The 25,049-nt window shown below is 46.8% G+C and overlaps 1 protein-coding gene across 10 annotated transcripts in view; it reads left to right on the top strand.

Moving 5' to 3' along the window:
* The window catches only part of MVB12B (multivesicular body subunit 12B), a 69,086-nt gene that overhangs the window by 33,225 nt on the left and 10,812 nt on the right, over positions 1 to 25,049 (top strand). For 9 of the 10 annotated variants that reach the window (XM_080401907.1, XM_080401906.1, XM_080401905.1 and 6 more), the window contains one exon: positions 2,400 to 2,497. In XM_080401907.1, coding sequence (XP_080258033.1) covers positions 2,400 to 2,497 — 98 coding nt within the window. Of the gene's footprint in view, positions 1 to 2,399; positions 2,498 to 11,213 lie in introns of all 10 variants that reach the window. The other variant, XM_080401901.1, reaches the window with a different exon arrangement.

Raw genomic sequence — 25,049 nt, 5'->3', positions numbered from 1 at the left:
CGCTGGTGGCTCCTTTGTGGTGCTGAGGCAGTGCCCACCAAAAGCCAGCTGTGGGACTGTCTGTGCAGTCCTCTGGCTCGTCACCTCCCTTGCAGACTGTGGCGGTCCGGCCAGCTTGGTGTGGAGAGTTGTGGAAAAGGGCTGGCCGGAGGTAGGAGGGTCAGCCTCTCTTGCAGCAGAAGCTGGTAGAAACTTTAAAAATACTAGTTCAGAAATGGGCCTTTCAAGGAGATCTGCTTTGTTTACTTCCAAAACAATTCCTGCTGTTCTGTTTGGGATGAAGAAAGTGGTTCCCTGTACAAGCAAGAGAAATTCAAAGTCTTTGTTAGCTGTTTTGGTGCCTTGGAAAGTATTTTTGGATACTACTATTAAAAAACAAATGAAAAGCGTGTAATGCCTACAGGCAGTGGTCTTCTGTTTTAAAGTGTGTTCATGACAAACCTGCCTCTGCTCGCAAAGAGTCTCATATGGATTGTGTTTTAAACAGCAAACTGCTAGCCAAATTCAAAAATATTTTCACACCATCTTTTTTTGGTTAGAAATAGCTTTGGGAAGCACAAGCAAACTCAATTTGATGTTTGCCTTTTCTTATTTTATCCGTGCTGTTCACCATCAGCTGCATCAAGGGCTAAAAATACGTAGTTCTTCACAAAATGTGCCCTGTTCTTAAAGGCAGATAATTTCCAGATGATTTGTCCAATAGATGAAACCTGCTAGCTAAGAACATGGATTTGTTGCTTTGCTGGAGGATACACAGGGCCCTTTCTCACAGGTATGCCGTTTGTGAGAGGAGGCAAAGGCCACCTTGTTTTTCTGGCAGGAGGGCAATGTCAAGGGTCTTGCCATGTCCAGTAGCTCTTGCTCGTGTGAAATGGTAGCTGCTGCCTCTACCTCATGCTGTGCTAACCCTCTCTATGAAGAGGGAGCATCTTCATTACACATGGCAATGCAGTCTAGAAGATTAATAGTAACATTTTATAAAAATTGTCACAAATCTGGGATCAGCATTAGAAAAATACAGATTTGAATTAAAAGGGAAAAGCCCGAATCTCTCATCAAAGCATAAAAAATCTGTGGGCTATCAATAACAATTACCAGCAAAAGGTCTTTTCTCATGGCAGACTTCTTGGTGGAGCTCCATGGCTGGCCTGGTGGCCACACTGGCCATATCGGGTGGGCAGCGTGGCAGCAGAGGCAGAGCAGCCTTGTCTGTGCTCTCCCAAGCCCCAGCACTCCAGTGCCCAGCAGTGTTCTGGGGCTGTGTCCTGCTTGGAGGGGGGAGCTGGCATTGGCTGTGTGCACCCTGCCCGAAGGGCTGTTGGGTCCATCCTCAGTGCCGTGGGCTGGTCCAGAGCAGCTCCAGGCTCCAGGAGCTTCATGTGCAGCCCCTCTCCAGCCCTAGGGCCTGATGAGGGTAGGGCTTGCTGGGTGTCGCATCCTGCCCTCCCACACCGTGTATTCCCAGGAAGGTCGCCTACCTCATCTTCTAGCCTGTGTCCAGGCTTGCCATGTGCTGGGTTTTCCTTTTAATAAGCTCTGAGTGACTGAAAGTAGTTTCAACTTTGCTTCCATGATCTCTGTTTTTTCCTATTTATAGGAAAGTTTAAGGGAAGATGTAAAAATATCTCTGTGCTGCAGGAATGCTGGGCAGAGCATGGTTGGGAGGGAGGGTGTCGCGCACTGCTGCAGCTAGAGAGGTGACGAGTGAAGTTTGGCTTCCCTTTTCTCCGGGGCTGGTGCAGGAAGCTCAGCATGTGTGTCACCCCCTGCCTCGGGGACCATGGGAGTGCGCAGCAGGCTCTGGGTAGGTTTGGAGCAGGCCTTAGTCATCAAGAGAGTTTCAAAGATCTTATTTATGAATGTACTCAGAAGTTTTTGGCATGGATTAATCCAAAGCACTTGCTGTTAGCGCTTTCTGCCTTGAAGGAAATGCAGTTGAGTCCCGCAGGGTGTGCAGGCGTGCTGTCCATGCCTTATGTTGACACTTGTGTTTGCAAAGGGGGTGACTGTGCTTGCCAGCCACTGCGCAAGCTGTCCCCGGGTGCTGGCTCGCAAGGAGCTGCTAGAGGGTGGCTGGCTGCCTCTGTAGTGCTTTGGCTGTTGGTTGGGTCTGCGTTTCAGCAGGGTGGAGGGGGCTTGCACCAGGGTGTAGAGTCTTTGCTCACAGCTGGACTAAGGAGCAGGTAAAGCAGCTGAACCACCCTTGGTTGTAATGGCTGAATCACCACCTCAGCCTCCCCCTGGTGTTTGGGGCCTGCTCCAGCTTTTGTAAGCAATGTTAAAATTTCTGTTTGCAGCTTAAGCTGACTGGAGTCATCAGCCAAGAGCAAGCTGACGGCAGCAGCAGCATCTTGTGCTCTGTAGTAACATCCTCTCCATTTCCCATCTCTCTTCCTTAGGCATATCTCGCTGACACTCCCTGCTAGCTTTCGTGGGAAGAGTCACAGCACTCGCCTGGACTTGGAGCACCAGCACTCAAATTTGTATGCCATATCAGGTAAGCTGGCGCACGCAATGATTTTCTGCTCTTCTGTGTAATCAGAAGTGTAACCAAGTAAAGCAACCCTGCTTCTGCAGACAGCCAGGTGTGCAGTACCCATGAAATGTACATCCAGCTTTTCGTTAGTGCTATTTAAGTGTCAAGAGCAGAAGGGGTGCAGAGAGACCCCAGAAAATGCCCAGGCACATGTGTTACTGGAAGCAAACGTTATTGATCTCTGGGGAGATCACAGCCCTTGGGGAGGGATGCTGCTGCCCGTGGAGGTGCTAGATGAGAGCTCTGATGGAAAGCAACACTGACACAAACATTGCTCCTCATCTTTTTCATGATCTTCACAGGTGAGTCATAAGAGATGACATCTCTGCCCGTTTCACAGGAAGCTTTGTCTTGCCTGGCAAGGATGAGTTTCATATGCACTAATCTTTGCTACATTCAACATACACATTAAAAACAGATGAGATCTTTACTCTTTCCCATTTGTATTTCGTGAATACTGGCACTGCATAGATTTCTTTCCTGAGTATTAAGGCAAATTTGAAATTAGATGTTAGGATATGGAGGGTGTGTGTCTGTGTTATTTGTAAGAAGTGTGTGCTTGCACACACAGGCTTGGTCACTCTCGCTGCAGCTTTCTCTCTGTTCACCATTCCAGGCTGCTATACAAGTGCTAGAGCTAGTGATAGTTTCCAGATGTCAATGTGGAAAGAACCCACCAATGAATATTTTAGCTGGTTTTTATTTTTAACTAGTACTAGTATGCAGGGAAAATGTGTATTTAAAAAGTGTTGGAGGGTCAAGTCCATACGTGTACCTACATGGGTGAAGGATCTTGCTACTGTGCTTCAGGACCATGCAGTGGGTTTGGTTTGGAACTGAGGTTCCTGTGAGCTGTCCCCGACAGCTCTGCTCTTCTGGAGTGCCTTTAAATATTTGTTTTCTTGGAGGAGTGGTGAACTAAAAAGGAACGTAGCCTCGTTCTCAGGGCCCAGGAAGAAATGCCTCTCGGAGTGAGAGGCAGGGATGCCTTAGAGTTGTATCTCATGGAGTCTGTCATTCCTGGATGTGCCAAGAGCTGAGTGGTCTGGAAGCTATTTGTGAACCCCAGCAAAAGGACTTCTGGTTCTGCAAACTAAAGAAAAATGTTAGGCACAGCTGTGGCACAACAGTGTGTTTCACCTGCTTCTCCTGTTAGGGGGCTAGCTCATATTCTGTGCTTCAGCTGAGGTAGTGCTGGGGTGGAAGAGAGTTTTCCTTAGGATTATTTTTTTTGGAGTAATATTACAGCTGAACAAATATTGTGATAGGCACAGTAGAGTCACACTTAGCCACAGTTTTCTTTTTGTTATGTCATTTTGCAAGGGGAGAAAAATATTGCCTTTAAACCTGATTCTGTCAAAACCTAATGAAAGTACAGTCCCTTCATCTGGCTGAAGGAGATTTTTCAGGACAGCTTGGAAACACAGAAAAAGCAGCAGTGGATTCGGTGGGCTGTACAATATGTACTGCTTGTGCATAATCAGGGAAGAGAAGATGGCAAAAATGTGCCATTCACAGGTTCTTGCTGTTAATAATGAGTGACACTTCTAACATGGGAACATGGCATTAATTCATGTACCATAATCAAAGGGTTATTTAAAAGGTAATCTCTGACTGAAACTGCAGCTTCGGGTTCCTAAATAGATGGAATATAACAATTGCATAATTCTTGTCAGTACTCGTTTTTCTTGTTACTCTCCTGCCCTAATAGATTTAGAAATGTAAGGGAAGGCGTGTTCTTGTGGCCACATGAGAGATAGTCCTGCATGGACGACAGAAGGCTGTGCTTTCTCTCCTGAGGAAGCATCGAATGCACAAACAGCAAGGCAGCAACTCTGCATGAATGTTACTGAGAACAGCCCAGCTCTAGGACTTCCCATGGACTGCCTCTGCTTGCAGTGCAGCCTGGGAAGGTGACCTGTTTTGCAAAGAACCCAAATACTTAACCAGATAGTTATAAGCAAAGCACAGAATAGGCCTGCAAAACTGGGCATGGCATTAGTCCTCCGTGTTTGTGTGAGCACATTTCAGTCGAAGTATGTAACTTCTCCCCCCGCAACTGCACATTCTCTTCCAGACACGTTGTTATACAAGTTGTTGTGCATACGTGTGCGGTAATGGCTATTGCAGCTGTGAATCATTTCTGAAGAAAGGGTCTTGTCATAGGAAACATCCTGTGCATTGGCAGGGATCTTCATGCGTAACTCCCAACCAGGGCTGCCTTTTCAGCAGCTGTGATGAGGTGCTGTGACAGTTCCCTTCGTCATTGCCGAGGTAGATTAGCCCCCAGACACACTGTGGAAACCATTGCGAAGTTTCCTGTTACGCTGGTGTAGTTTGCAGCCAGTCCGTTTTATCTGCACTGCAATGCAAGTGCCTTGCTGCAGTGCCATGGCAACGGGAAATTTATTAACGCGCTTCCACTGTCGTCCCTAATTGCTCTGCCGGGATGTTGTGGGGTCCCGGCTGCGGTGTGCTGTGGGGCCCGTGGCGCCAGGGGAGGTGTGGGCATGGGGAAGATGTGCAGACCGTGGTGGCGAGTGGCAGGCGAGGTGACCTGGTGCCCTGGCAGGTGCCCTGGCGGGTGCAGGACTGCTCTGTGGTGCTGCCAGCCGGCCGCGCGTGGCCAAGCCTGCGGGCTCCCTCTCTTGGCTCTCAGCAAAATGGAAGGTTCCCCGGTGCTGGCACAGGGAAACAAAAGCCATTAACGTATGGTCTCTTACTTTCCAATTTTGGTATCGCCTCGGTCTGAGTTCTTGTGGTGGGGACAGGATGAGCTATTTAGGGAGGGAGGGCTGTAAAGGAGGGTGAAATAAAGAGCTGCAGCATGGTCTTGGTTCTCTGTAGACACCCACGATTTTCTCAGCAGTCGGTGAAAACAACACTTCCAACTGGGGTTCAGCCTATTTATGGAAGGTGAAATGAATTTTGGCTGTCAAGCCTACTCTGTATCTCAAAATACATTTTGGCAGAAATTGCCATATCCCCCCTGGAACTGTCCTGTTGCTCCTTGGGGTGTGCAGTGCAGTTATCATCACAAAGCTGGAGTCAAGGGAAAAATTATCTTGAAAGCAGTAATTACAGTTTTAAAACCAAGCTTTTGTCACTTCCAGTCTTCGCAATGAGGCATCGGGTGACCAGAAAGTTAGGGAGACTGCTCTTTGCACAGTAAACTAATGAATCAGTCTTTGACAGGGTGCGTATAGGAGACTATTGCCCAGACCTCGCAGCGGCAGCGTGCCATGTGTCACAGGGTGGCTGGCTGCGGGCATTGTCCTCCATGCTGGGCAGACTCCCTGGTCCCATCCCATGGCTTGTGCCTGAGACCAGCGGGCAGAATTACTTCTAAGTTGATCTGCAAAAGGTCTCTGGGCACTGCTGGGAGTGTGGTGCTGAGGAGCTGACAGGTTTAATATGCATGTTCGAACGGGCAGCTGCTGGAAGAAGAATGCCTTGCTCCAGACAGACCTGTCGACAGACACTGCTCAGTATTTCACAGCGTAGTCTTTCTTCATGGCCTTCAGCTTAATTAAGATGTTGTTGTGACTACATACTGCCTTCATTTCAGACTTCAGCATCTTCTGGCTGCATATTGCTTTGGCTTATCAGAGCTACAAGGACAGTGAGGGAGAGAGGGAGCTCTCTCAGGCAGCCACAGATAATAATGTACAGGGGAAATTCCTGAATGAAGTGAAAAATTATTTATAATAATGGTACTCAAATAGAAGGGAAATAAGTCACTCTAAGGGTATATAAATTTTTACGATAGTGTATAAACAGCCATAGCTTGCCTTGTCTCCCATCTATCCCTGCAGAGAATGAGGGCAACATCTAGCATAAAGAAAAATATAATAAGAAAACGAAGAAATGAATGGGAAGAGCTGGAGGATTGATCACTCGATGTATTTGTATATCCTGATGTAAAAGGTGCTGCTGACAGGTGGCCAGGTTTCTTCTGTATAAAACCATGTGTGTGCTGTCAGGGCGATGTGAGCAGCCTTGTTTCGATTGATGAATTGCCTGCTTTCTTGATTAAACCTTCCGTCACTTAAGAAACAAAAAGCCTGTGTTTGGATGGCAGAGTGGGACATGTCAAAAAAATCTGTCTGCTTTACCTTTGTGCAGATGTTGGGCACAGACTGTAACATGTATTATTAAAATGAATGTGGCATTTACTGTACATTATTTCTTTCCTGGGAGAAAGGACCTGTAAATTATATGCTAATAATAAATTTTAACCCTTTCAGAAACCAAGAGATTTAGGAGTGCAAATATTCCTGCAGGCCTCGCTAATTGGATGGGTTCTGGTACCACTGTAGCTCTCTGAAGTTAATAAACAGTGTGTTTCAGACCAGTATGCCGATGCCTCTTGGGGATATTGTCTCCCATAAGTTTTCTGCTGTGTAAGTGCCACTGAAATGTAAACCTTTCGAATTACAAAATCTTCCATTGAAAGCCCCCTTCAAATTCTGATTACAGGCGAAAGCTGTCTCCTGCCTGGGGACGAGGCCGGCAGGGAGAGGTTGCACAGCCAGCCATGCACGACCTCCACTGCGGGGGGGACCCTGCTCTGCTGTGGAAGCTGGCAGAGCCTCCCCGCACCGGCTCTAACCTTTGATTTCACTTTCAGAATCACTTCAACCTGCCAGTTTGAGACGTACTCAACCAACTAGTCTCAGGAAAAGGATTAGGGATGGAAAAAAGGCTTAACACACCTTGCAGAGCACATTCTGATGGGGCTGTGCAGAAGTATCTGATAGACTCTGTGCAATGTGATTTCCATCTTGACAGTCTGAGAACATGTTGCGTTGGAAACTGATAACCGAGTTTGCCAAATGAGATTCTTACAGTCTCAGCTGTGGTTTCTGGGAACTCATGAGCTGGTCCAAGCTGTGTACTTCCCCACAGTGCGAGTTTTCTTGGCTAAAGTGACATGGTCAAAGTCACTGCTGGCTTTGGTGTGTGACCCTGCACACTGCTAAGCAGGGTTGTCTTTTTTTTTGCCCCAAAATTTTACTGTAGCCATCTTTGGCATCACGTTGTAGATAGACATGTTTGTCGGTTGTAGCACACAAATTTATGTAATTTGAATATAGGAGTCAATAGTCATACCTCCTCATGACCTGTTCTCAGCCCTGTCAGAATGTGTGCACAAAGTAGCTAAAGCATCTTTGTATCAATTTTATGTGTGAAACAAGCGTATGGACTTCCAGGTACTGCTACAGCTGTCATCACGTAGCCAGAAACTTAACTTCAGTCATAGAAAGCTAACTTCAGTTATATAAACCTATCTCCAAGGATTTTTGTTCTAGCAGAAACCTGGAGATAAACAAAATGATCAGTTACCCTTGGATAGGACTGAGCTTCGTTTTTTTGATGCTTAAATATGGAAGCTGTGCTGGAAAAGCAACAGAGCAAAAGCAGAACATACGTTAAATTGTTTATTGATAGTATTTTCAAATAATACTTGCCAGCTGTCAGCCCAAAAACAATTAAAACATTTGTGTGAGTACTTAAAGAAATAGTCGATGTTAGCCTGACATACCATTCTGTCATCCATAAGTTCAGTATCTCATAGTACCATTAAATTGTGTTGATCTATAGAAATAAAACAGGATCCAGAAGCACGTATTATTTGCGCTGTATAAATGTTAACTCAGTTGTTTTTTACAATATGCTTAAGACTCTCATACCATTTGAGGGGTTTTCAGTTAGTTGCAGATGCTGCAGAAGGTGCTTGTGGAGCAGCAGTCAGGGCTCTGTGCAGAGCCTGCCTTAGAGCTGCACCTGCCAGAGCCCTTGGCCCTGAGCAGGGACAGCAGAGCTCGTCACCCCGTGCCTCTTGCCAGAGCCTGTGCCCACAGTGTTTGTGCTGTGTGCCTGCAGCATTGCTGGCTGCTCCTGAGTGGAGCTGATGCCATTCAAATGCTGCTGCTCACTTTTCTTAAATCCTTTCTTTACATTCAGGCTGTCCATGATCATGGCTGTTCTCTGAGAATGCCAGCGTTCTTCAGTTTTGCTGATACTGAACTGAAGGTGAAGGTTATCATTCTCTTTCAAAGGCAAAATGCCATATCCTCTGGGTTGGAGCTTATATGTCACACCCAAAAACATGTCACACGCTTTATCTACTGATAAAGCAACATTAGCGATTCTGAACAAGGCTGCAATGTTTCCCATTCATTTGCTTAGGAGCAGTGGGTTTTGAAAGCAGTTATTTGATGCAGCAATGCCTTTGCGTATATTTCTTATCTTAAAAGCACTGTCTTGTGATTGTCTTTAACCATGTTATCATCACAGTTACTCATGTGCAGTATTTTTCCCAGAGAAACTGGACTGAGCACCAATGAAGGGAAACACGGCCAGTTGCCAGCTTAGTGTTGGCTGTGCCTGTTTGCCAAGCTCACTACAAAGGATGTTTTTGTGGGCAGCTCTAACCGGTGGCATTTTCTCCACATCTCTAATTTGTTTATTTTGGAGTCATGCAGCAATATTTATTACCTTAATATTTACCTTAGAGGTAAATATTTACTTAAATGGTTGTTTATTATTATATTTTATAGAGAAATATTTCTTTATGATATTTAAATGTTTATTCACCTCTTTCAGACACTTTGTAGAAAGGTCAGTACAAACTTAGTGCTTTGGGGTAGCAGGATGTTTTCTTGTGGTATCTGGTGGGTCTTAGGTGGTGACTTGGGGCAGGTGAGGGGTTGGAGCAGTTGCCTTTGCAACATGGGACGGTTGGGCTGCAGCTGTAGAGGGAAACATTTGCAAGCACGTAGATTCCAGTCAGAGTTCAATCTGCTAGGTCACCCCAGCAAGCTGTCCCAGCACGAGTTCAGTTGGAAGTGGCCCCAGTCCCCCAGGGACGGGTCCCTGCTGGGGAGGGGGTGGAGGGGCTCCGTCCCGTGGAGCCTGGCTGGGGCAGCATGGGGAGTCAGGTCTGGGAGCATGGCTGTGGGAGGAGCGGGTGCTCCTTGGGAATACAGTGAGATTTGGTGTTCATTCCACACTAGTTTATCATCCAGATCCCTGGAGGAAGCAGAGAGAGTGGAAACTGATGTTAATGATCTGGAAAAACATCAAAGCCAGTGGATTCCTGAAAAGGAAACCAAGTTGCTGTTCCGTATTGGATAATGCAGATCTTGGCAGGGGGGAGTTGTAATTTGTCTGGGCAGCTTTGTTGGAAGCATTTATTTCACACACTGCTCTTATTGCAGCAGTTTGCTTCCATATCCCTCCTTCTTTTCAGGAGCTCCATTGGTTTATTCAGTGTGGCTGTGAGTTCTGCTCCGAAACACCAACACATGGCTGTGGAGCCTGGTCGGAGCCCAGCTTGGCTGCCTGGGTGCTGGCAGCTTTGTTTTTCCACTGCTCAGTGACTGACTCAGGAATGCATTGTTACACGTACCTCCCCCTATTTTTTCTTTTTCCTTTTTTTCCCCCCCAAAATGACAAAAGTCTCTTTGAGGTCTTTGTAGATTAAGAAATGGAAGAAAAATTAAAGATTTCGTTACATTTCAGTGCCCATATGTCAACTTTTTTCTTGTTGCAAAATGTCAGGTTATCTATGCCACTTACTTCTCTTCAATGTACATTTTCTTTTAAAATATACTGTATCTTTTATCTGTATGTAATGAGGACAGACATTTTAATCAGAGGTTAGTCATTTATTTTTGCAAACTATTGTTTTGCTTCATCATTTTTGCAGGTAATTAAATGGTTCGCTTGGCACAGTGTGTCTGCTTTATTAAAACAGGTAATTTTGAAAAAAAGGAAGATGCTATTTTTTGGATCACTGCACAAGAATTGCTTTTATCTTCATCTTCCAGCATAGTTTCTGGTGGTTTTGCAATACTCTCCTATGTTCAAGCATTTTAGTACACCCTGCTCTCTAAAGGGGGAGGCCCTGTGCTACATTTTACTGTCGATCCTGATTCCTGCATGTACGTTCTTTGCACTTCTTAAGAGTAAAATTCAGTGTCACAAAAAATAAATTTAGTTCTGCTTCTAATCAGGATGGTCCAAAAAGCAGACAAGTTGTGACACAAGCTTTATTCTGCATTGAAACCTCTTTACTGAGGCTGAGATTAAAGTCAGCCAGTTCTTTACCCTATTGCAATTTCCAGTCTTTGGACTAAGAGACCTGGATAATCTTCAAAATATAAAAGGCTCTATTAATATCCAGCAGTTCAGGGAGACTGAAGTCTCACGTAAAATGCTGCAGCTGCGTATTTCACGAAGGGAAATGTACATGTTACTTAATACTGCATTTAATGAGATTCAGAAAATTATATTTCTTATTAAATTAGCTCATCCATGATATACAGAATCTTTGCGTGCTTGTTGCTCCAGCATACCGCCCTGCGTTATCAGTGTTGCACTCAGGCAGGCATGGCCCAAATGGTGAAAGATGAAGCCATGAGTTCTCCCGCCTGTGTAATTTTTCAGACATGTGATTTTCTGATTAACCTGCTGTCGTCCAAAGTGGCATTCTTTATCTTCATCATCTCACTTTTGCATACTTCTACAAGAGCGTGACAGCTCTGGCTGCGGTGCTGCTCTTTCTCTTGCCTTAGTCTCGGCTGTCCCATGAAGCTGCAGGCTGGCATGGCAATCTCGCCTTCTTCTGCTGTAACGTACCAGACGTACAGACTGCACCCATTTTTTGCAGATCACACATCACCTTCCAAGGAAGCTGCTTGTTGATCTCTGCCGAGAGGATTATCTGGCTGCTGCTACCCCTGAAGCCTTGAATTATGTATGAGCAGGTGTACCAGCAGGGACGTTCCCCATCCCAGTGGCGTGGGTGGTGGCAGAGCCGCTGGCGCTGACGCCAACGACTCCGAGCCCACAGGGCGCATCCAAAAGCAAGCAGTGGCTGGAGCAGGGCTGTGTCGAGAGGGACGGTGATGCCGGAGGGGACCCCACTGATGATGCGGAGCCCTGCCAGGGCAGGGGTCCTGCTCTGCCCTCGCTCCGCACGCCCAGCAGCAGTCATCGCAGGAATGTGGCTGCTGGAGGAGGATGAGCTGGCGGGACTTGCACAGGTTGCTTGTGGAGCACAACCTTTGAGGCAGGCTGCGCTGTATTTGTTTTGCTTTTCTGAGTGCCATGGTTTAATTTTATTATTTTTTTTTTCAAATAGGAAGCCGCTCTGTGGTTTGGATATTTAAACAGTTATTAACCGAATGACAATTAACAGATTGCATAGACAGATTTTCTTTTCAAAACCTCTGAAATTGAGTACAGTTTGCAAAACTATCACGGCATAGTAATGACAATGAATTTTGATTTCCCGGAACTGATATTAGACTCCTTATTAAACTATGTGCATCTGCTTTTAATTTACTCCAAATAATTGGAAAATGCAATGAAGCTTTCCAATTAAAGCACGGCTTTATGCTGTTTAATAATACCCCCATAATATTATAGCTTCTGAAGTGACAGGTGAGTTGGTGTATGAATAAAACATAAAGGCAGCAATAAGGGACAGAAAACCGGAGACAGTTGTTGGGGATTTTAAATGCTGGATGTAATTTGCATATATTAATCTCTTCTTTTCAGCCTTATCAGGCGTTCTTCAGTATTTGAAGTTAAAATAGCGTTGACAGGCGGGAGTACGCTTAGTTTTTTCAAGGATTTATTACTTGTATAATTTCTGATCTTTAATAAGCAGATATGACTGATCCTCATAGTTCTATAGAAATCGGTTAATTGTTCCAGATGGCGTGTACTGATTATGCAAAATTACTTTTCACACCATTTTTTTTTTCTGATGGAGTTTGGAGTAAAATTAAATTTTTTATAGCCTTCTTATCATGCTGTTTTACAGTGGTTTTTGCACAGAAGTTGAATTTAATCTACTATATTACATTGACCAGCAGAGTTACTCTAATGTAGCATTCTGTGATTTGACAAAGAATAATAGAACACATTGCTCATTGTTCGTTACTGTGCTGCTAATAAAAAGGAGTTCTAGTGTAGAAAACCAGGCTGTTATTTATGAAGAATGCTTAATTTGCACAGTTAAAAATGCAAAATTGTTACAATGAGATGTTCTCTCTTTTGGATAGAAGACTTGGGCAGAACAAATGAAAATAGTCTTGTTGCTACAGATTTCATCTAATAAAAAAGGATTTTTGTAAATCACTGGTGCGGTGAGGCTGTATTTTATTGGGAGGAGCAGTCATGCGGGCAGCACACTCTGACTCCTATCAAGAGGTGTCACTGGTGTTTTCCCTGGTTATCGTCATCCAGATATCTCAATGGCATAATTTCATAATTGAAAACATTTATAAAGGTTGTTGGGCTTCATTTATCTAATGAAGAGCTGTTTATACAAAATAAACCACACATAAAGCCCTCTTCCTAATAAGTTTATTGTAATTCGTTTTGGTGGCGACTCACTGGGAGGAGGTGTGCCGCTGCCTCACTGTCCCAGCCGGCCACCGGGTCATGGCAGCGGGCGCCGTCCACAGGCGTGCTGTGGGCAGGGTGGTCCCACAGCTGCTCTCGGTCCTGCCGGAGCAGGCAAGATGCTGTGACGGGCATTGACACGTTGCTGCGGGTTTGTCCAAGAGTAATGTGGGGCCCTGGTTAATTCTGGCATCGTGTCCTATCCCATGCTGTGCTGTGTCCTGCCAACGGAGGCTTGTGTGAGTTTGCTCCGTTTTCCTCCCTCTGGCCAGACCCAGGGTTGTGGCACCTTTGCCCACAGGCAGCGGGTGCCCTGGTGGTGCAAGGGTCCTGCTTGTCCCTTTGGCCGGGCTTTGTCTGGGGGTCTCTGCTGCTGCCACTCTTAGAGCTCTGCTGAGGGGCTGAAGGGAGAGTCGGGGCCAAGCACAAGGCATCTTACTAATCTTTGGAAAGCAAAAAAGCAAATATTTAAAAAATGACCTTGTGGTTAATGGAATTAAAGTCTCCAATTAAATTAGAAAAGTGGGGATACAGTAAATGGACTTTTATAAGGAGTGCTTATTTTTAACTCAGTAGAAAAAAAGACAAGTAATTAACTCAACCATTAGAAAGCTCAAAATTTCTCACATCTCCTGTGGAACTAGAAAATTGTTTTGTGAATACTTTTGTATATATACAAAAATATATATGGAGACAACCAATGGCATAAATCAGAAATTATTAGAAAATATTTGTTCTAATGAAGTAATAATTTGGTAGTAATGCTTTTCATCAGTGTAGCTTAAGGCTACATTAAGTGGACAGACTTTATATGGATTCTCTAATTTTAATCTTCAAAATGCTATCTAATGTCTCATTAAGACTTGCATATAATGTATCTTAAGTACAGTCATTAAATATAGTTTAGGGAGATTTATGTTCAGATATTGCTTAAAGATGTTTTAATAGGCCCATTTACTGTGATGATATTAATGAGCTCTTAACACATATTAAGCTTCTAAAACTAGTGGTATTCCTCTTGCAGTGAGCAAAACAACTTAGGAATTGTAAATGAATTGGATGTTCCAACAAGGCCGTTTTTCAATTGAGTCTTCGCACACCCCCTCCAATCCATTTAGCTCTGTAAGCATCGGGCTGCGTCCCCACTCTTCTGCTGCGCGCTCCTGGCACATGCAGTCCCTGCGCCCTGGCACTGTTGTTTCGACCGGCTCATACCTTGTGTCCTGGCCGTGCAAGGGCTTAGTAGGGGTGGTTTGGCTCGTGTATCCACTTGTAGGTTTAGTGGTGGACTTGGCAGTTCCTGGGTTAACGGCTGGACTTGATGATCTTAAAGGTCATTTCCAACCTAAATGATTCAGTGAACTGTAGGTTGAGAACAGGCTAAACCTGCGTAAATATTGGTAGCGTGTTACGGAAATCTGGTTGTGTATCCACTAAAATAAACAAATCAAGCACTTTAAGGAAAGAGCCAAATACAATCGTGCTCTCAGATAAATTCTGCTTTTTTGATCATCTAAAGTTAAGATGCAAGAATTGTAATTGTGATAATAAAAATGTTCATTCCCCTATTGTCGCTTTAGTTCCAACTCAGAAAGTTATTGCAAACAAAATTTTCCGGTTTCATCACTCAGCTCTTCTTAAAAAATCCTTCTGAGTTCAGAGACTTTTATAATTACTAAATTGGTTTGTTAGAGGGAGATAATAGCAAATTTCTTCTTTTCATAATTGGACATTTCTTCCCTGTAGGCTAATGTATGCACAGCACTTACATACACAATAAGCTGTGCTTTTGAAAAGCCATAACTAGCTAATAAGTGCTGTGGTGTCATCAGAGAGTAATGGTTTGCTGATTAGCATAATTAATGACAAAGGGTGGTGCGGAGCGGGTGGATTGGTTTAGCAGATGATGAATGCTCTGCAGCCGAGGCTGAGTCCTGCCAAGGCGGCCTGGCTGGCTGGCAGCGGCTGCTCCTCAGCAGGTAGGTCGTTAGTCGCCACCGCCTGCCCCTCGTGCCCGCTGCCGCTCCTCAGCAGCTCAGTGGCTCCGTGGGACGAGCCGCACGCCGTCACAGCTGTCCTCCGCCTGGCCAGGCGGCACGCCACTCCCAGGGCTGGGGCCTTCGGCCTCACGCCACAGGACTGGCCCGGCACCCACAGGAGAGGAGCTGCGGCCAGCCGGGTGTCCCTGTGGGCTGCCAACGGGCCCTGTCCTCCCAGGGCAGGAAGGAAGCTCCAGGCAGCCGGCCATGCTACGAGACGGGTGCATTTATCTGTGACTTGATTAATCAGGGCTAATTTGCATTCGCAAATGAGACTGATAAAAATGGAGTTACCTTTTCACCTTTAAGGGGGAGGAGGAATTATTTCTAGGTTGTCTCTTTTTTAAGTGATAAGCAACTCTTTTACCAATAAGGATGAAAATACTTAATTTGCATTAGCAAAAGAAGCTAATTATTATATAGTTAATTAGCATCTGGAAATGAAGATTATCTTAATTACAAAGCACAATTTCCTTAATAGCTACAAAACTGTAAGTTTGATCTGTGTGGAGATTGGTGACTATTATTATGTAATTAGTGATCATATTAATGGTGCAGTGTATTTAGATATAATTTGCATATGCAAATGAAATTTACCTGATAGAAATATGTGGCTCCACTAATGACTCTGAGCACTTAAAAATTAAATTACATTAGGAGATCGGGATCCTGAGTTGCCGTGCAGTGGCATGGTGGATTTCCTCCCACAGAAGGGCTGTTGGCTCTGTGGGGCCATGGCTCCGTGTTCTGGCAGTTGGGAGGACGAGGAAATGTGTCCCCCGTGTTGGGAGAACGAGGAAATGTCCCCCCCATCTTTTCGGCTCCCCAAACCTCAGTGTTAGGTACAGCCTCCCGCAGCTGGGCGGTATCTGTGCAGCATGGCCATCGCCCCTGCCGTACTGCCATCCTCTCCTGCACTGAAGACCTCAGCTTTGGGTCCTTGTCAAGGCTCTTCTGGCTAGATAAGCGTTACATCATTGGATGGTGGGATCAGTTTCTGTGCATCAGTGTGTTCCAGGGCAGGAGATGGGAGTCCCAGGTCCTTTGTAGCTGTGCTCGTTGGTGAGTTTCTGCTTTCCACTCATGTTTAGGGGTGCCCATGATATGGAGAGCATGGTGCTTTCAGGACAGCTGATCGGTCTTCCTTTCTCTGCTTTTATTGGAAGCAAAAAGTTGCCTGTGTGTTTAAAAAAGCTAAAGTCCCTTAAGACAAAACCATGTTAAGAGAGGGTGCTGTGCACCTTTATCTCCCCAGGGAGCCTTGTGGGACAGATGTTGGTCGCTGAGCACACAGCTGGAATTCACACAGCCAGGTTGGCAGCTGTTGCAAGAGTGAGCGTCTGCCACTGCTTGGTGACCTGGCCCCCATCCAGAGGTTTTCAAGTTGGAGAGCCCAGTACCCTCGCAGTGACAACCTTCCTGCTGCTGTTCACACCTCTGTAGGTGTCTCAGCAAAGGAAAAGCGAAGTTACCAGGGCCAGGTATTGTAACAAAATGCAGTGTGTGTTTCTTTAATATACCCTGCTCCTAACCTGCAGTACTGAAATGACTGAAGTGCAAAAAATACTATAGCTGGGAGGAAGCAGCCGTTACCCAACAGGATGTTTCTCTCATCAAGAGGGAGAAATTTACAGCCACCGGCCGGGGAACACTGCAGCTATTGTGGGTGCTTCCTGAGATGCTTTTTGCAACTGCCTGCTCCAGCCCAAGTCCTGCCTGCCTGCACCTCCATGCCTCTCTGCGGCAGACAGACATTACATGTTTAATGACTTCCAAGGAGTCTGTCTATCATTACAGCTAGAGCTGAAAGTAATTGAAAAGCGTCTGTGTTTCTCTTCAGCGCGACAGCGTTGCGCAGAGGCTGGAGCAGTGCCTCCACTTTGCCTCCTGTCCTCGAGCGGGACCTGCCCCAGCTCTGCTGCAGCCCCGCACCAGTGCCCTGTTTTGTATCTGCTCTGGTCTAATTAATTAAGGGTTGTTGCTTGGAAGTAGCACATGCTTAGGTGTGATCTTTGAAGTTTAGTGTGGTGCGGAGACTTCAAAGGGGACATTTTATTAAAAAATAATAAAATCAAGAGCTCCTAAACACTTGCAATTTGAAGAGCTTGTTTGAAGTCTCTCCATGTTCTCTGGTGCTGATACAGGCACAGCGCTGAGGTACTACTTAGCCATCACCATGCAGTACTTAACCTTCGCTTTATTTAAAAAAGAAAATAATCAAAACCAGGAGTATTTTCTCAAGTGTTTTCGTGGCTTGATCTAGCAGTAAAGAACTAATTGTGCCATGTCGTGAGCTATGCAGGAAACAGAGAAAATCAAGGCTGACAATCAAATTAGCAAAAATGAAAATTTAGTCCAGGTCTGTTTTTTTAATCAAAGTCTTTTCAAGACGAACAGGAAAGCTGTAAACCTTTCCCATCATGGAGGTTTCCTTCCACAGCCCGGGAGGCCCCTGCTCTCCCGCTCCCCTCACTGAGCACCATGTGGTTCAGTGCTGCCGCCATCCCACTGCCCAGGCCTGGGCACAGGGCACGGGGCCAGGGCGTTCCCAGTGCTACTGCCCTGCGGCAGCTCCCTGGTGCGAGCTCCTGCTCCCTTGGGAGCTGCGGGACCAACAGCGCAGCCACCCCCAGAGCTGGGTGCGATGCTTCAGGGCCATCTCATGCACTTGGGCTTGTGCCTTGGTCCAGTGGAGCTGAACAAGGAGAGAGGCGGGAGGCTGAGCCCTGCACCCTTGCTCACGGTCCAGCCAGGGGCTGCTGGAGGCACCTCCAGGGCTGGGGGTGTGGGCAGAGCCCACACGGCGCTGCCAGCCGAGCCCATGGTGCCAGTTGCTTGCACGGAGCACAGGACCATCCTGACTGCTCTGGTCTCCTCTCAGTGCGTTCGACTAATGAGGGGCCGCACAGGGCTGGCGACCTGCTGATCCCCTGGGCAGCCATCAGCGATGGCCTCTGCAGGAGCAGCACAGATGGCGAGCCCAAGCAACAATGTAAACTGCAATATGTCTTGGAGGTGCAGCGGGGCTGCAGCTGGTTTGTTGCATCGTGGCGATCTGCTGGGCTGGGGGTGGCTCAGCGATCCCCTGCCCCTCATTCAAGCGGTCTCTTACTGTGGGGCTGCTCTGGATAGGCTGGAAAGGGGCTGGAGAGCAGCCAGAAGAAACAGGGTTAATGTCTTAATATTTGGGTCCTTTATTAAATAAAGAAGCGTGTGTGTTTTGGAGGGGGTGTCTGCAGCTGGGAAGCGCAGCCTGGGGCAGTTGCAGCGTTCCCGATAGCAGCCGGCTTGGCAGGAGCTCACGGGAGAGTTTGCTTTTGTTTTTCCCCTGAGGTTTTGCTATCATTAGTGATTTGGAAATGCAGAGTGGTGGTGTTCCATCTGGGACTCGGTGCCCGGTAGCGCAGAGAGCACACACACATGTTTACTATTCAGACTGCTATTTAAATTACTGTGTACAGAAATACAGAAGTAGGAGGCTTAGCTGTACATTATAGAGAGTGTGGTTTATTTTGAAAAGCTTGCATCCTTCTCTTGATGCGTTGCAGACTGTTGTAAAACTTTTTTTCCATATTTCTGAATGACTTCCCCCTGTACTGAGATCACAGAACGTGCCTGGGTTCATGCAGGTGTCGTGTGCTGTACACTCCACGCGCGGGTGTAAAGGCTCAGGTGTGCAGAGCTTGTGCCAGGGCGCTCGGTGGGAAGCAGAGAGGCGCAAATAGGAGCCAAAGCTGGGAGGGAGTGTGAAGGGGGTGATGTCCTGGTCCCTCCCTGCCCAGCCTGCCCTGACCCGCCGTGGCTGGTCAGCCAACCCAGGTAGCAGCGTGAGTCCTGGTGTGCTGGCTGGACGGGCAGGTGCTGGAGCCGGCGGCCTGTGTGTCCTGCAAGGGCTTGGGAGATCCCTGTCCTGTTCCTTGAAAAGCCATCAGCCTAGCACTGTCACCCTGAGTTCACAGTCACGATTGCAGAGAGTGGCCATTCCCTGGACAAGAACCGTCTCCATGTGCTGTGGGGTGATTCCATAGCCGAGTCGCCGCCTCACCCCGTGCAGGGCACCGCTTCTGATGGTGAGAGCCATCTCTTGCCCTCCTCGGCCTGGGGGACAAGGCTTGCACGTGGGCTGCACTTTCTCACTTACATGGAAACCGCGTTCGGAGGGGTCCTCCCTGCTGGGGTGCCCTCCCACCCACGCAAGGCTGGGCTGCGTGCTGGGGCAGCATCAAGCTCTTCTGGTGGGTGCCCTTGGTGTCCGCGCAGGGCAGGGGCTCGCATGTCCCTCCGGTCTAACCGTGGCTGCCCTGGGCAGGTGCGAGCAGCCGCCCAGCCCGATCGCTGCTGTGCCTGCACTCTCTGCCGGCCCCCTGGCTTTTACCCGCTACCAAGTTCCTCTGGTGTCATGGAGCTGAAAATTAAGTTTTCTCTAAACAGGTGAGCTTTGCTGGGTTTATGGTATTGCTGTAGGCTGGTTTATGAGATACTCATCTTGGTAAAACATAAACACTCTGCTAGCATTTCAGGTCTGGGGAAAATCTGAAGACTTTTGCAGTATTACAGAAAGCTCTTTCTAAAATCTAAGATCATTTGAATTTTAAAGGTGGCAATAGTACATTCAGCGTTGGGGTTTTTTTGTTGGTTTGGATTAGCAATGCTTAGTTTTCAGAGTCATGTGGGAAAATGTTTTGCAAGGGATTGATTGATTTAAATATTTTTAATATCAGCAGTTGAAAATTCAAGTGTAAAAGGCCATACAAAAATAGCAGTAAAGAAATCCAAAGCTATAAAACCTTATGGTGAGAATTTAAATGCAGAAACAGCTGTTATTTCCTTGGGAGTTGAGGTATATAAACTCTTCCGTGGCTGTGTATCCCCACAATAGTGGTGTGAAGAATTAGCGCTCAGTGCAGTGTGCAAACTGAACCCGCCAAGCACTGAGGCAGCTATTCATCTATACCCAGGAGCTAAATATGACAATGTTAGCATTTTTCATTTCCCTGACGTTACCATTAATAAAGCAATGATCCAAAAGAAGCTTTGCTGAGTCTGTTCTTTATGCTTCCATCACTCACGACTAGATAATTTCACACAGGATCGTTTTTAAATTAAATGACGATAAAAGCGCTCTGCTGTCCTGTGTTCACTAGTTCATAGAAGTCTATCAAGTCATTAATGTGTCATGACAAACTGCTAGTTGGATACAAGAGTAATTAATTATTTGCATAAATAACAGGTTGAACTTCGTGCTTTGAACCGCAATGACATATGCGTCACATCACGGACATCGCAGAACCTCTTGCATAGAGTTCATGGGAGGGGTGAAGCTGAGCCAGGCATGTTCTGCAATCGCATCCTCACTCGCTTCAAATGGTCAGGAGCTTGGCTTGGGTTTTGATGCTTTTTGTGTTCCGAAGTTCTTCATTAATGGTTGTTTCAAGAAAGCATCTGATCATTGAAGATTTCAATGAACAATTATACAGATTTTCATAATCACCATTAATCACCACATATTTTTCAAGATAATTACAGCAATTATTATTTAGATTCCTCTTTTATGTGCGCATAGTAGAAAAGAACAAGTGCTTATTACGCTGGGTAGTGTAGAGAACTATGGTCTGAAGTTCTTTGTCATCCAGAAACTCATTATGTTAGCTGATGCTGCCTGTGAAAGTTCGTCAGCATGTTTAAATTAGGGTAGCATTGGCAGGTCTGATTATTTAAATCTGGTAGCTTTGCTAAAAATATAGTTATTCAAGAAAGATGAATTACTAATTTGACAACTGAGATTTACTTGGAGTCTACAGCACAGAAGTCAGCATCTATCGTGTGCTTAGGGGAAGGTGACAGTACTTTTTCAGATTAAAGAGAGAATTTCTAAGCAAGCTAACAAGTTGTATTTATAGAGCACAGTTTTGTGGCCTGCCCTTTAAGGGCTGAGAGTAAGTCTTAGTGAATGGTAATGAAGAAGCAGCCACTGGTTGAAAGTTGGTTGTGCTTTTCAGTGGTCCTGCCCCGATGAAGAGGGTGGCATGCTTCCCCTGCCTCTCACCTGAGGGCTCTGGCCTCCTCCCTGCTGCCGCTGGCTCCTTTCAACTCTTTTATCTAATTGCAGTGGGCTAATTGGATGTGACCCTCAGGGAGGAGCTGCTCCTGGCAGACAGAAGCCACCTTTCTGAAATCCCTTTTTAGTTTGTTCTGTTCGGAGGGAGAAGAGTGCAGGCACCTCCCTAATGTGTTGCAGATGCTGTGCTCATAGTTGCACGGGGAGAACCTGCTGCCTCCTGGATCCAGCCCCTCCATGCTGGGCCCCCGGCATCCTCCTGGCAGGTGAGGCTCTGCAGCCGAGCAGCAATTCCATGTGCAGGGTCAGGAGCTGCAACCACTCAAGGGCTGTGGCTGCCTTGGAACACGCTGGTGGAGATGGTGTTCCCGCTGGCCCTGCTGCTGGCCTGGCTTGGAGCAGCTTTGTCTACCTGTGCAAGCAGGCTTTAAATGAAACGTGCAAGGTACAAATGTCCTATAGGTATTAAAAATATTTTAAAGTCACAGTCTTTTAAAATGTTAAAACCTATGTGGGTCAGTGCATGAGCTTACTCGTGTAGTGGTATGAGTAACACTACTGATGGTAATGCTGTAAAAAAGTGATCTTGCCCACCTTTTCTGTTCTGAATCGGTGCAGGTTGCCTTTGGAAAGAGAGCTGTACTTTATCATTCGCCGGCACCGATTTCTTTTTATCCCTTTGTGTTACTGTCTGCTGGTCTTGAATGTGGCACAAATTGACATTGAGAAGTGCTGAATAGCTCTTGGCCAGACTAAAACAAGAACTGCAGCTCCAGGCCAGAGCCTGGCTGGTAAGTCTTGACGTTGGCCCTGGCAATGGTAACACTGGGCAGAATCGCAGCACAGCGCTCTGCTCATCAGAGACTGCCAGGAATGCCTCAAAAGCAACGGGGAGGAGGTGGGAAAGGAAAAAGGGAGGAATCAGAGGCTGCTGATGATGTTTATTTACAGTACATCAGAACAAGGGACATGGAATTAAAAGCCTCCTACATTTCTGGTTTCATTTAATTTTATTATGAAAGTAACTGGCTGCTGTAAATGGTAGTAGCATACTGTCTGGTGGTGCACAGCGGGAGCGATGGCACCCGTGCCCAGACCCAGGTGCCAGACACCCCGGCAGACCGCAGTGCAGCGACGGGAGCTCTGCCCTGCCTGTTGCTGGAGATGCCGGGCCCTGGAGATCGCTTCCTGCCGTTACCTCCTTCCCTCTTCTGCAAGTCTCGGTGAGCTGGGGGCAGGGGGAGTGCTTTGAAGGGGTCAACCCATACGCTTTGAATGCAAGCTTGCTCATGTGCAGCCCCATCACGGCAGCACTGCTGCTAGTGCCGCACAGCCATGCTGCACATGGGAAACATGGAGAGATGGGTCCTGTGCGGGGAGAGGTGTCTGCCAGGGCTGGGCACGTGCTGCTGAGCTGGTGGTGCAGCAGCTGGCGCTGCCCGGGAGCTGCGGTGGTGCAGGAGCTGGCGCTGCCCGGGAGGTACGCACTGCAGAGTGCAGGGAGGGACCGGTGCTGCAGCCTGGCCTCGGGACAGCACCTGGCCCTGCTGCGGTGAGGGGCTGTGCAGCGGGCAGGGGTACGCAGCACTGAGCCTCCCCTGTAAAATCACTGCAAAAAGGCATTGCTGCAGCTGGAGTTTTGTTGGAAGCAGCATGGTTTTGTTCAAAGCATGATGCAGTCTTGTTGACATGACGTAAAAGCTAATGTTAATGTGAGACGGTTCAGTGTTGTGCTGGAACAAGTTGTCGCTGCATTTGTTAACCTTCTTGGATTTGTATATACACTCTTAAAAGGAAGCTGGGTGCCTCATTCCTGAAGTCCTTGTGAATGTGGAAAAAAATGAGGCAGCAGCTTTGAATCTCTCCCTTCCTGTGGCCAGTGCTGCTGGAGGGCAGGCAGCACCTCCCAGGGCGAGGTGGGGGACACAAGGGTGTCCTTCCTCCAAAGTGGTTCCTTTGTCCAGGGCCATTGTCCAGCCTGGAAGCAGAGGCAAGGGATGAGCAGCCGGTCCCCACGTGTTGAGGGGGGAGGGTTCCCCACTGGCCGGCACCGGGGGCTCCTGGAGCTCGGCCAAGCCGTGGGGCAAAGGTTGCCACCCTCCCGGCACTGGGGAGGCAGCCGGCTGTGGCAGCCTGGTGCTTGAGTCCCATAAAGTTTCCTGAATTGGTGGGTATTTAAATCCTTGTGACTCCTAGTGCCTGGCTGTGAACAGAGCCATTGAATGAGTGTGTTATTTTCCGATTTCTCCCTTTAATGTATTTTACCAGCAGCCTAGTGACGGGCCTGACACGCTGGCTCCTGTGCACGCTCCTGCGCTTTGGGAGTGCAGCATTAATAACACACTTCCATGCATCATGCCATTTTTAAGCATGATCGTTATGATAAAGGGCATATACTTAATTACAGGCCTGCTTAATTACAGCTCTGTTGAAGCTCGTTTGTTTAGGAGAGTGCTAATTGCGCTGCTGAGCCTTTGGCACACCCTGCTTTCATCTGCTGCTTTGCTCTGCAGTTTTGAGCTCTGAGAGGACTGGAGTGCTCAAGGACCGAAGGATGGATGGAGGCAGTCCAGCGGGGGCTGCCGCGAGAGCACGCACGCTCATTGCAGCTTATTCTTTAAATTACTTTACAAAAGCCGGCATGTGACTGATCAAAGCAGGTTTCTGTCGGGATAACAAATGCAGATGGTCTTTCAGGTTCAAAACTTCCTGGATTTGGTGATGCTGGTTTTTATCTGCTTCCTTTTGTTTCGTGTAGCACTGTGGCTGCCACACAACACCTTTAATAATGAAATAACTCCAGTGGAGGGGGTTTTTAAGTCAAAAATATACAAAGTAAATGTAAAATGCTAAGTATGCTTAGTATAACCCTTGTTAAATCACTAATGTGGTAACTCATTGGTGCTGATGGAAGTCACAAACAGCAAGCGGAGAAACACTGGGTTCCTGGGTGCGGATGCTTTGTAAAAGAAAACCCTATTTGAGGATTACTTGAGGGCATTTCAGGGCTTAAATTTGCTCTAGTTTGAAGTTTTCATTTCTTTCAGAGCTGAAATTTAAAGACTTAGAATGTTAAAGACATAACAGAAATAAAGGGGGTGTGTTTGGGGCTGCACTCTGCCTTAGAAATGTGCCCTTTTCAGTCTTGTGTGGAAATTGCTGAGTTACATGTTTTAAAAATAAGTGTCTCCCTTGTACTGACACGTCTTGTGGGAGGCATTCTGTGACTTTTCTGAGGTGGTGATAGCAAGACAGAAACACTGAACATCATTGCACTAAGAAGAATACACCAGACAATATAAAGGCAAACCAGCCTCTTGGTGTCAGCGAGGTTGTGCTACAGAGTTGACCCAGTGATACAAGGCTGTTCTGTGTGCTGTGATGTCCTTGTGTCTGTCTTCATATTCCACTGGTTTACATCCTCCAGATGTGGTTTGCAAGTGTCTGAGATCCATTGCTCGCTGTTGGGTTTGCCCTGGCAGGAGCCAGGCCGGGGAAGGTGCTTGGCCCTGGATTTTTGATTTCATCCTGCCCAGGCAGTAGTACTGATTGCCGTGGGGAGGTGTGTGTCACCTGAACGAGGTATGGTCCTTAGCCTCTTGCTCAGACACTACCAGCTTTGCTCAAATGGTTCTGTGTGGTACTGGTAAACAGATGTCTGTCCTCTTAAACTGTGTGTATTTAGTTTCAGTTTCAAATACTGCCCTGTTTGAGCAGCTGAACCAAATTGGAAGACTCAGCGTTGAGTGTATGAGATTGTATATGGATAGAGCAGGGAGGGTTTATTGAATTCCTGATTTGGTAGGGACTAACCCAGCTGTGACTCGAACAGAGAGAAACCACTGACAGGTTAGAGGGAGGAAAAGCCTGGCAATAACTTCTATGAGGTATCAATCATGTGTCAATGCCATGAATACCTGATCTGTCACTGGGAATGTGTGAAGTTGCATGTCAAAGTCAGCTGGAAATGTGACGTGTCTACTCGTTTTGTCCC

This window comes from Falco punctatus (assembly GCF_963210335.1).
Source record: "Falco punctatus genome assembly, chromosome: 9".
NCBI lineage: Eukaryota > Metazoa > Chordata > Aves > Falconiformes > Falconidae > Falco > Falco punctatus.
The sequence above is the reverse complement of the archived record's forward strand: the minus strand, read 5'-3'. Positions and strand labels throughout refer to the sequence as shown.